Source organism: Somniosus microcephalus, chromosome 34 (genome assembly GCF_052327205.1).
Source record: "Somniosus microcephalus isolate GS21.2 chromosome 34, FLI_Smic_1.0, whole genome shotgun sequence".
Taxonomy (NCBI): domain Eukaryota; kingdom Metazoa; phylum Chordata; class Chondrichthyes; order Squaliformes; family Somniosidae; genus Somniosus; species Somniosus microcephalus.
Window position 1 is genome coordinate 16040466 of NC_141020.1, and position 12619 is coordinate 16053084.

General features: G+C 45.9%; 1 protein-coding gene across 1 annotated transcript in view; it reads left to right on the plus strand.

Annotated features, from left to right (window-relative positions):
* Window positions 1–11747, plus strand: part of LOC147096810 (delta(14)-sterol reductase TM7SF2-like) — a 42530-nt gene extending 30783 nt beyond the window's left edge. The window contains exons 10-12 of the mRNA XM_085973451.1: window positions 2387–2467; window positions 10372–10494; window positions 11557–11747. Of these exons, the coding sequence (XP_085829577.1) occupies window positions 2387–2467; window positions 10372–10494; window positions 11557–11717 (365 nt within the window). The 3' untranslated portion in view covers window positions 11718–11747. The remainder of the gene's footprint in view (window positions 1–2386; window positions 2468–10371; window positions 10495–11556) is intronic.
* The last annotated feature ends 872 nt before the right edge of the window (window positions 11748–12619 follow it).

Consider the following 12619-nt stretch of genomic DNA (forward strand, 5'->3'; position numbering starts at 1 on the left):
TTAGGACTGAGATGAGGAGGAATTTCTTCACCCAGAGAGTGGTGAACCTGTGGAATTCTCTACCACAGAAGGCAGTGGAGGCCAATTCATTAAATATATTCAAGAAGGAGTTAGATATATTTCTTAAGGCTAAAGGGATCAAGGAATATGGGGAGAAGGCAGGGACAGGGCACTGAGTTTGGATGATCTCATTGAATGGCGGAGCAGGCTCGAGGGGCCGAATGGCCTACTCCTGCTCCTATCTTCTATGTTTCTATGAAAATGATGGTCAGAGCCTCCGCTGTTTCCTCCCTTGCTTCTCAGGCATGATCTCATTGAGTGGCGGAACAGGCTTGAGGGGCTGAATGGCCTGCTCCTGTTCCTATCCACAGATCGGGGGAAAGTGCAAAGGGACATGTGGACTCTTCAGGTGAACCCCTTCATCAGGGGCTGAAACATCTACGTTTTCCTTTCTTTACAGATGTCCGTCTTGCTGAGTGTTTCTAGCATTTTCTGCTTTTGTTTCAGATTTCAAGCATCGCATCCATTTAAAAAAAAAATATATTATTTTTTGTTTCCGTGTTGTAATTTCTATGATTTAATCAGTGGAGTCAAGTTTTGCTTACTGATAGCACCATCGGCTAAAATGATGAGCAACACTTGAAAGTCTTGTACAAGGAATAACACAGCCTGTAAGTGAGGTCCAAGCCATTGAAATGATAAAGTGCTGTACCTTCCCTCTGCAATTGGTGCTAATTGCTTAAAAACTGCACAATGTAAGGACACATTCAACGTCGATTTGATTTGCTGTAGAAAAAAAAACCTGTGCTCTTTAACTGACCAAATTCTAATGAGGCAAGAACAAAAAAAAAAGGCCAGTTCCATACGGCCGTGTGCGTTGGGAGAGCAGGCAAACAATCAAGGCGGAGAAAGTTGAAAAGGTGGTGGGGAACAAATTCAGGAAGGAGAGAGGGGCAGGGAGAGGTTTAGGGAGGGAATTCCAGAGTTTAGGGCTGAGGCAGCTGAAGGCACGGCCACCAATGGTGGAGCGATGAAAGTCGGGGATGCACAAGAGGCCAGAATTGGAGGAGCGCAGCGATCTCGTAGGGTTGTAGGGCTGGAGGAGAGAAGGAGAGGGCAAGGCCGTGGAGGGGTTTGGAAACAAGGATGTTAACTTTAAAATCGCAGCGTTGCTGAACCGCGAGCCAATGTAGGCCAGCGAGAACAGGAGTACGAGTTAGGATACGGACAGCAGAGTTTTGTGAAATAAATCAGGTAACCCCCCCAAGCTCTCAGTCCTCTAACTCTGGCCTCCTGTGAATTGCCCATCCCTTTGCCCCAGTATTAGCTTCAGCTGCCTAGGCTCCATGTACTGGAATAACCTCCCTTCCTCCTTAAAACCTACTTGCTTGACCAAGCTTTTGAGTATAGGAGATTGAGTGGTGATCTGGTCGAGGTGTTCAAAATTTAAAATGGATTCGATGGGGTAGATCAGGGGTTCTCAACCAGGGGTCCGATTTCAGGGGTCCGCCAGTTGGTTTGTCCCATCAATATACAGGGGAGACGACTGATGTTTATGGCATGGTGGCATTATGGTATGATGCTGAGTCGTTGAGTATATTCAAGGCTGAGATGGTTAAATTTTTGGACACTGGGGGAATGAAGGGATATGGGGGAAAAAATTGAGTTGCGCCCCCTTTGGGCGCTAACTTCGCTGGGGCGCTACTTTTAGTGCCCCGAAAATATTAGCGCCCCCGCAGTCGAAATTGAATGGTAGCACCCCAAGAGGGAAGTGGGGCGCTACTGGAAGCACTGCGGCATGTCGCGCTGCGGTATTGCAGGCCTTCCTCCCCTTCTTAAAGGGGAGGGGCCTTGCGCAGCGCGACCCAGGGCCCAGCTGGGCCACCAGGGATTGGAGTGCCAGCAAAAGAGCGCAGCCGGCACTCCGCGGGAGGGGTGCTCAGGAGGCCAGGGATGGCAACGGAGGCAGGTGCTGGCAGGCGGCCAGCAACATAAATGGCCGCCTGGCACCGCGCCTTTAATTAGCGCCGCCCTGGCCGCAGGTAGGCCACCCTGACCCCGTCGGACATGATGTCATCGCCGGCGGCGTGGGGCGCTAATGGTTACCGCCGCCGCTAACCTCCCGCTGAATTTCAGGACCACACCCGGGCACTAGTTGCTTTGCGCCCCGGGAGATTGGGCGGGAAAGTGGAGTTGAGGGTGAAGATCAGCCATGATCTTATTGAATGGCGGAGCAGGCTCGAGGGGCCGTATGGCCGACTCCCACTCCTCATTCTTACGTTCTTAGTTTTTCTAAGTATCATAACAAAGGGTTGTCAGTCGCTAACTGTTCATTTTGCTTGTGATTTTTAAATTTTATTTGTAACTCTAATCTTACCTCTCACAGCCGTTGGAATTTTCATTTACTGTCAGTCCAATGCTCAGAAGGATAACTTCCGCAGAAATCCTCAGGACGCAGCTTTTGCCAGTGAGTAACCATCAAATATTACATCAAAAACTGAAGTGCTGCCCACTTTTAACAGACTGGGAAATGATGGGATAGCCGTGACGATGAAGCTAGGGCTTACTTTAAATTGCGTTCCTGTCGTCAGCTCTGGTTCAGGATTGTTAAGGAGATAAAACTGGTTGAGGGATAAAAATTAACTACGCAGGTAAAGGAATATTTATACATAAAATGTCAAGACCATTTATAGTTTTCATAGAATATAGGGGTCATGGAATTCAATTCCAAAGCACTAATAATTTCATTAAAATTTGTTTGATCCAGTCTCTGTAACCTACTGTTATAATTTACATTGCTAACCACCCCACCCAATGTTCATTTTACATTCTCTTTGGGGTGCGTGGCCCCTTTAAGGCCTGGTTTTTCCCATTTAAAAGCCGGTGAGCCGCTGCGTGGCCGCTTAAAGGGAACGTCGCCCACCCCCTCCCCCCCATTGCTATGAGAGCGACTCACAATTAGTAATAGCATGGGGTGAACCAAGCTACATTATATTATTCAATAACTTTAAAATTAATATATTATACTCGTCGATTGCCTGTGGCATTATGAATGGGAAATCGAGCAAGTGTAGTTTTCAGGTGAGCTGGGGGTGAGAGGGCGGGTGTTAATTGCCACAGGGCGCATGGATGTAATTCAGTTCTCATTTTAAAGTCGTACATTCTGTCCTTATTTTGTATAATACTTTCATTTAAATAAAGAACTTGCATTTCTACAGCGCCTTTCATGAGCTCAGGAGGGCTTAAAGCGCTTTACAGCCAATGAAGTACTTTTTTGAAGTGTAGTCACTGTTGTAATGTAGGAAACGCGGCAGCCAATTTGCGCACAGCAAGCTCCCACAAACAACAATGTAACAATGACCAGACCATTTCCTTTAGTGATGTTAGTTGAGGGATAAATATTGGCCTGGATACCAGGGAGAACTCCCCGGATCTTCTTCGAAATCCTCTTGTAATGAAGGCCAGCATACCATTTGCCTTCCTAATGGCTTGCTGCACCTGCACATTCACTTTCAGTGACTCATGTACAAGGACACCCAGGTCTCTTTGAGCATGGAATTGGGGATAATATACTAGCATGTACAAAGGACACCCATGTACTCATGTACCCATGTACTCATGTAGACTGGAAAACTGCTAATGTAACACCCTTATTTAAAAAGGGTAGTAGGCAGAAGGCTGGAAACTATAGACCTGTTAGCCTAACGTCTGTGGTTGGTAAAATGTTAGAGTCCATTATTAAGGAGACGGTAACGGGACATTTGGATAAACATAACTTAATTGGACAAACTCAGCATGGTTTCATGAAGGGGAAGTCCTGTTTGACAAATTTGCTTGAGTTCTTTGAGGAAGTAACATACAGGGTGGACAAAGGGGATCCAGTGGACGTAGTGTATTTAGACTTCCAAAAGGCATTTGACAAGGTGCCACACAAAAGATTATTGCTCAAGATAAAAAGTCACGGGATTGGGGGTAATATTCTGGCGTGGGTGGAGGATTGGCTCTCTAACAGAAAGCAGAGAGTTGGGATAAATGGTTCGTTCTCAGACTGGCAATCAGTAACTAGTGGTGTTCCGCAGGGGTCAGTGCTGGGTCCCCAACTCTTTACAATCTATATTAACGATTTGGAGGAGGGGACCGAGTGTAACATATCAAAGTTTGCAGATGATACAAAGATGGGACGGAAAGTAGTGAGTGAGGAGGACATAAAAAACCTGCAAAGAGACATAGACAGGCTAAGTAAGTGGGCAGAGGTTTGGCAGATGGAATACAATACTGGAAAGTGTGAGGTTATGCACTTTGGCAGGAAAAATCATAGAGCAAGTTATTATCTTAATGGCAAGAAACTGGAAAGTACTGTAGTACAAAGGGATCTGGGGGTCCTGGTGCACGAAACTCAAAAAGTTAGTATGCAGGTGCAGCAAGTGATCAAGAAGGCCAATGGAATGTTGGCTTTTATTGCTAGGGGGATAGAATATAAAAACAGGGAGGTATTGCTGCAGTTGTACAAGGTATTGGTGAGACCGCACCTGGAATACTGCATACAGTTTTGGTGTCCATACTTAAAAGACATACTTGCTCTCAAGTCAGTACAAAGAAGGTTCACTCGGTTAATCCCAGGGATGAGGGGGTGGTCATATGAGGAGAGGTTGAGTAGATTGGGACTCTACTCATTGGAGTTCAGAAGAATGAGAGGCGATCTTATTGAAACATATAAGATTGTGAAGGGGCTTGATCGGGTGGATGCGGTGAGGATGTTCCCAATGATGGGTGAAACTAGAACTAGGGGGCATAATCTTAGAATAAGGGGCTGCTCTTTCAAAACTGAGATAAGGAGAAACTTCTTCACTCAGAGGGTGGTAGGTTTGTGGAATTTGCTGCCCCAGAAAGCTGTGGAAGCTACATCATTAAATAAATTTAAAACAGAAATAGATAGTTTCTTAGAAGTAAAGGGAATTAAGGGTTACGGGGAGCGGGCAGGAAATTGGACATGAGTCTAGGCTCGGAATGGTCATGGCCCTGTGGGTAGTGGAGTGGGCCCAGGGGCCGTGTAGCCTGGTTCTGCTCCTACTTCTTGTGTTCTAATTCTGTGTTAGATTTCAGGAGATGGTTTTATTCCTGTTCCTGGCTGGGTGGAGATCGCCTTTAAAGAAGGTAAGTACTGTAGAAAATATAGGGACAGAGTGATCTCCTGGACGAGTTTCGATCGCCTAGATGGGTCGGAGAGGAATTTCCCAGATTTTTCCTCCCAAATTGGCCATTGGGTTTTTTATCTGGTTTTTCGCCTCTCCCGGGAGATCACATGGGTTCGGGTGGATGGAGAGGGGTAGAAGATTTGAGGTTAGGTTCAGATCAGCCATGATCTTATTGAATGGTGGAGCAGGCTCGAGGGGCCGATTGGCCTGCTCCTGCTCCTATTTCTTATGTTCTTATGTTATGTTCTTACAAGGACACCCAGGTCCCTTTGAGCATAGAATTGGGGATAATATACTAGCATGGATTGAGAATTGGTTAACAGACAGAAAACAAAGAGTAGGGATAAACGGGTCTGCTCCGCCATTCAATGAGATCATGGTTGATCTTCTGCCTCAACTCCATTCACCGGCCCTATCGCCATATCCCTTGATGCCCTTACTAGTCAGAAATCTATCGACTTCTGTTTTGAATATACCCAATGACTGAGCCTCCACAGCCCTCTGGGGGTAGAGAATTCCAAAGATTCACCACCCTCTGAGTGAAGAAATTTCTTCTCATCTCAGTTCTGAATGACCTACCCTTTATCTTGAGGCTGTGGCCCCTGGTTCTAGACTCCCCAGCCAAGGGAAACATTCTCCCAGCATCCATCCCATCAAGCCGTGTAATAATTTTGTATGCTTCAATGAGATCCCCTCTCATTCTTCTGAATTCAAGAGAATAGAGGCTTAGTTTACTCAATCTCTTCTCATACGACAGTCCGCCATCCCAGGAATCAATCTCGTGACCCTTCGTTGCACTCCCTCTATGGCAAGTATATCCTTACTTAGGTAAGGAGACCAAAACTGCACACAGTACTCCAGGTGTGGTCTCACCAAGGCCCTATATAATTGGAGTAAGACTTCTTTACTCCTGTACTCAAATCCTCTTGTAATGAAGGCCAGCATACCATTTGCCTTCCTAATGGCTTGCTGCACCTGCACATTCACTTTCAGTGACTCATGTACAAGGACACCCAGGTCCCTTTGAGCATCTACATTCCCCAATCTTTCACCATTTAGGAAATACTCTGCATTTCTGTTTTTTCTACCAAAGTGGATAACTTCACATTTATCCACATTATATTCCATCTGCCATGTTCTCGCCCACTCACTGAGCCTGTCGAAATCCCCTTGAAGCGTCTTCACATCCTCTTCGCAACTGACACTGCCACCTAGCTTTGTATAATCAGCAAATTTGGAAATGTTACATTTAGTCCCCTCATCCAAATCATTGATATAGATTGTGAATAGCTGGGGCCCAAGCACCGATCCTTGCGGTACCCCTCTAGTCACAGCCTGCCATCCTGAAAAAGACCCATTTATCCCTACACTTTGTTTTCTGTCTGTTAACCAATTCTCAATCCATGCTAGTATATTATCCCCAATTCCATGTGCCCTAATTTTGTTCACCAACCTCTTGTGTGGGACCTTACCGAAGGCCTTCTGAAAATCCAGATAGACCACATCTACCGGTTCCCCTTTGTCTACTCCACTAGTTACATCCTCAAAGAACTCCAATAGGTTTGTCAAACAGGATTTCCCTTTCATAAATCCATGTTGACTCTGCCCAATCTTACTATTAGTTTCTAAGTGCCCAGTTATTGCATCCTTTATAATAGAGTCCAGCATTTTCCCAACTACTGATGTGAGGCTAACAGGTCTGTAGTTCCCTGTTTTCTCTCTCCCTCCTTTCTTAAATAGCGGGGTTACATTTGCTATCCTCCAATCTGCAGGATCCGTTCCAGAATCTATAGAATTTTGGAAGATGACAACCAATGCGTCCACTATTCCAACGGCCACCTCTTTCAAAACCCTAGGATGTAGGTCATCTGGTCCTTGGGATTTATTGACTTTTAGTCCCATTAATTTGGCTAGTACTGTTTTTTTTACTAATAATAATTTCTTTAAGTTCATCATTCTCGTCACACCCTTGGTTTTCTCGTATTTCTGGGAGGTTTTTTGTGTCTTCCTCCGTGAAGACAGAAACAAAGTATTTATTTAATTTCTCTGCCATTTCCTCATTCCCCATTATAAATTCTCCTGTCTCTGACTGTAAAGGACCTCCATTTACCTTTGCCAGTCTTTTCCTTTTCACAAACCTATAGAAGCTTTTACAATCCGTTTTTATATTTTTCGCTAGTTTGTGCTCATATTCTATTTTCCCTTTCTTTATCAATTTCTTGGTCCCCCTTTGCTTATTTCTAAAAAGATCCCAATCTTCAGGCTGACCGCTTTTTCTGGCAACTTTATAAGCTTCCTCCTTTGACTTAATACCAGCTTTAATTTCTTTTTGTTAGCCATGGTTGGATCACTTTTCCTTTTGGGTTTTTATGCCCTAGAGGAATATATGTTTGTTGCAAATTATTCATTATTTCCTTGAATGTTAGCCATGTGTGTCCACCTTCATACCTTTTAGTGTAGTCTCCCAATCTACCATGGCCAACTTGTCCCTAATACCCTTGTAGTTTCCTCTGTTTAGATTGAAGACCTTAGTTTCAGATTGGACTACATCACTCTCAAACTTAATGTAAAATTCAATCATATTATGGTCACTTGTCCCTAAAGGCCCCTTTACCACAAGATTATTGATTAGCCCTTTCTCATTACACAGTACCAGAACCAGAATAGCCTGTTCCCTGTTTGGTTCCTCCACATACTGATCCAGGAAACCATCTCGCATGCATTCCAAGAATTCGTCCTCCACACCATTAGTGGTAATTTGATTTGCCCAGTCAATACATAGATTAATGATTATCGTATTGCCCTTGTTACATGCACTTCTAATCTCTTGATTGATACTGTGCCCTACATTACCACTACTGTTTGGTGGCCTATACACAACTCCCACCAATGTTTTCCACCCTTGGCTGTTTCTTAGCTCCACCCAAACTGATTCCAGTTCTACATCACGATCTGCCAAGCCAAGATCTTTTATCTCTACCGTACCGATCTCATCCCTTATTAACAGCACTACGCCACCTCCTTTTCCTTTTTGTCTGTCCTTCCTAAATGTTGAGTACCCTGGAACATTCAGTTCCCAGCTTTGGTTACCCTGCAACCATGTCTCTGTAATGGCAATTACATCATACCCATTTACTTCCATTAGTGCCATTAATTCATCCACCTTGTTGCGAATGCTACGTGCATTTAGATAAAGTACCTTCAACTTTGCCTGTTTAATATTTTTCTGCACTTGACCCTCTTTACTGTTGGCCTTTGTTTCTGCTCCCTACTAGTTTTGCTGACTACTTTTCTAACTTGCACTTCCAGCTTTGTTTCTCTCCGTTCTGGGCCCACACTTAGGTTCCCAGCCCCCTGACAAACTAGTTTAAATCCTTCCCAACAGCACTAGCAAATCCCCCTGCGAGGATATTGGTCCCACTTCTGCCGCGGTATAACCCGTCCAGCTTGTACAGGTCCCACCTTCCCCAGAATCGGTCCCAATGCCTCAGGAATTTAAATCCCTCCCTCCTACACCATCTCTCCAGCCACGCATTCATCTGGTCTATTCTCCTATTTCTGCTCTCGCTAGCACGTGGCACTGGGAGTAATCCTGAGATTACTATCTTTGAGGTCCTGCTTTTTCATTGGTTTCCTAGCTCCCTATATTCTGCTTGCAGGACCTCGTCCCTCTTTCTACCTATGTCGTTGGTACCGATATGGACCACAATCTCTGGCTGTTCACCCTCCCCCTTCAGAATGTCCTGCAGCCGCTCAGTGACATCCTTGACCTTGGCACCAGGGAGGCAACATACCATCCTGGAGTCACATCTGCAGCCACAGAAACATCTATCTGTTCCCCTTTCGATAGAATCCCCTATCACTACTGCTCTCCCACTCGTTTTCCTCCCCTCCTGTGCAGCTGAGCCACTTGTAGTGCCACGGACTTGGCTCTTGCTGCATTCCCGTGAGAAACCATCTCCCCCAGCAGTATCCAAAACGGAAAATCTGTTGGAGCGGGAGATGGACCCAGGGGACTCCTGCACTACCTTCCTAGTTCTTTTACTCTGTCTGGCGGTCACCCATTCCCTGTCTGCCTGTGCACTCTTTACCTGTGGTGTGACCACCTTGTTAAACGTGCTATCCATGAAGATCTCAACCTCGCAGATGCTCCACAGTGACTCCAGCCGCAGCTCCAGCTCCGAAACGCGGATTTCAAGTAGCTGCAGCTGGAGACACTTCCTGCACATGTGTTCGCCCTGGACACCGAAAGTGTCCCTGACTTCCCACATAGCACAGGAGGAGCACTCCACGCTGCCGAGCTGCCCTGCCATGTCCTACCCTTAATTTACTCCCTTTACTTCCTTTAAATTAAAGAATATTAAATACACTAGGGACCTTACTTCACTTTAAACACTACTTACTCTAAACTAGAGACCTACTTTTACTTTAACGACTGGACTGTAGAAATACTCACCAGGTCCGACTTACCAATCAGCTGCTTCCCTTGTGCCGACATCACTTTAAATCTCTGGCGTCACTTTGAAATGTTGCCTGTTTCGGTCCGCTCTCGCTGCTGCTCCCAATAGCTTGGTCTGGGCCTCGCTCCTCCTTCGCCTGCTCCCTCACAGGTCGGTCCGCTCCCGCTCCTGATCCCAATAGCTCGGTCTGGGCCTCGAGCCTCGGGCTTTATTTCCTCGCTCCTCCTTCACCTGTTCCCTCACAGGTCGGTTCGCTCTCGCTGCTGCTCCCAATAGCTATCTTTTCAACGAGGAAATCCACGCATGCGCGGTATTTTGAATGGACCATTGTTTCCTCTTTTTTTGGGGGGTGCGCGGCCCCTTTAAGGGGCTGCGCTGCCCATTCTCAGTTTAACTTTACATGGATAAAAGCCGGTCCCGGGCTGGGAACATTGGCCGAGACATACGATTTTAATATATTACAGATACAGTAACATTACAATATAAAATGATAACGTAACATATAACATAATATACAATGATAATATACAGTAACATTGCAATTTTTTCATTTCAATGACACCAGCCAATTTTCTGCCCGACCGCCCCACATCCACTGATGCAAAGGGAGCCTTATGCAAGGAGATGTGTCCACTGAGTTGTGCCATGGCCAATATCAGATGGTTCTATTTATGGAGTATGCACAACCATGATTATTTTCTTTTCTCTCTTTCAAGACCTGGAGACCATTGACACAGGCACAGGAAAGAAGCTGCTGATTTCTGAATGGTGGGGTTGGCTGCGGCATCCCAATTATCTGGGGGACATCATCATCCACTTGGCCTGGTCTCTGCCCTGTGGTAAGAAGCACTCTTAATAAAAATGGTTGAATAATCAGTCCAGATTTTGACTCGGCTCGAGGTTGCGTGCACAACCGCCGGAGCGCTTAATTCACTAGCTTCAAAGCAAGAAGCAACAATGACTGCCAAACTATCTTCCTTGGTGTTGGGAGTTTCCTTGTTTCATGGACGCTGAAGGGACTCTTCATGGTCGCGCCATTTTTCAGATTGTCCATTCGGGTGCTGTCGGATGCAGAGATCTTATTTAATTACCCTCTCAGGTGGATGTAAAAGATCCCATGGTATTATGCTGAAAGAGAGCAGGGGAGTTCTCCCTGGTGTCCAGGCCAAATATTTGCTCCTCAACCAACATCTTTAAACAACAGATTGACATAATAAAACTCACTACGCACTTAGTTTGAGTATAAAGCAAGGCTTTAATCAACTTGTTTCAGAACATGGAGGTCTAGTTGTACTTCACTAGTTCCTTGTCTTACAAAATGTCCCTGAGCAAGCTGGGCCCACGCCCGAGTATTTATACTCCTTGGACAGCGACACCAGCTGGCCGTCCAGCGTTATTTCATGAGTAGTTTCTTGATGATGATGAGATTTATAACACAGATGATCTGGTCGTTTATCGCATTGCTGTTTGTGGGAGCTTGCTGTGCGCAAAGTGGCTGTCGCATTTCCTACATTACAACAGCGACTACACTTCAAAAGTACTCCATTGGTTGTAAAGCGCTTTGGGATGTCCTGAAGTTGTGAAAGGCGCTTTAGAAATGCAAGTCTTTCATTCTTTTACTGGAATCAGTAGCTGCAGTATAGCTGCAGCCGAAGGTTCTAGGAGAAACGACAAGACCTCTGTAATCACTTAACAACTTTCCAAAGGAAATGGAAGTTCCATAGATCAGGAATGTCTTGCCCTTATCCATTATTGGATTTAGTTCCTTTGGTATTTAAAAATTGAGATCAGAGCACTGTTACACCTCCGTTACTTACAGTTTCTGAACCTCTTTCATGCATTTTATGTTGTTGCAATTTACACTAAAACAATTTCTTTTCATGTCTTCCCCTCAACCGCAGGGTTTTCTCATATCATTCCATACTTACCGTTGCTTCATTGCATCAACACCCTCGTTAAACGAGCAACAGAAATTGAGGAAGATTGTCACAGGAGATATGGAGCAGCCTGGGAAGAATATTGCAGACGTGTGAAATATCAAATTTTCCCATACATTTATTGAAAAGCTGTTCCAATAAAGTTGTTTGCAGGATCAGAATATCTTACTGATGATTCCAATGGCATTAACTTCCCCCACCACCCTGTCCTGCAGCTGTGCTGTCCAATTCTTACTGCACTGACCAATCTCCACCATATTGACCACCTGGCTCCCACTATACTGCCTGCCTGACTCATTCACTCCCTCCACCACCGGCGCACCGTGGCTGCAGTGTGCACCATCTACAAGATGCACTGCAGCAACTCTCCAAGTCTTCTTCAGCAGCACCTCCCAAACCCGCGACCTCTTCCACCTCAAAGGACAAGGGCAGCAGGCGCATGGGAACACCACCACCTCCAAGTTCCCCTCCAAGTCACATAGCATCCTGACTTGGAAGTATATCGGCCGGTCCTTCATCGTCACTGGGTCAAAATCCTGGAACTCCCTCCCTAACAGCACTGTGGGAGCACCTTCACCCACACGGACTGCAACGGTTCCAGAAGGCGGCTCACCACCACCTTCTCAAGGGCAATTAGGGATGGGCAGTAAATGCCAGCAGCGCCCACATCCCATGAAGGAATTTTTTTTAATTGTAAGTGTCCGCAGCCCACCTTCAACCAGCCCACATCCGGGGTTTAGCGGAGGCTCGCGTTGGCTGCGTGCGAGTAACCTGCTCGCGGAGGCGGGTCGATCATTAGGACAAGATAATGAGGCGATTCTCAAATGATTTCAACGGGAATTCCCACTTCCATGTCCCCTTTTGCCATCATCCCTCTCCTGACCAGCACCACCTCACTCCAGCACTCTGCCTTGCTCTTTGTGAATCCATGCTAGTCCTTCTCATGCCTCTCACTGCCTCTCTATCTCCACGTCCTCCCTATTCCCTCTCACATTTCCTCCTTCCCTCCCCTATTTTCCCTTCCCCC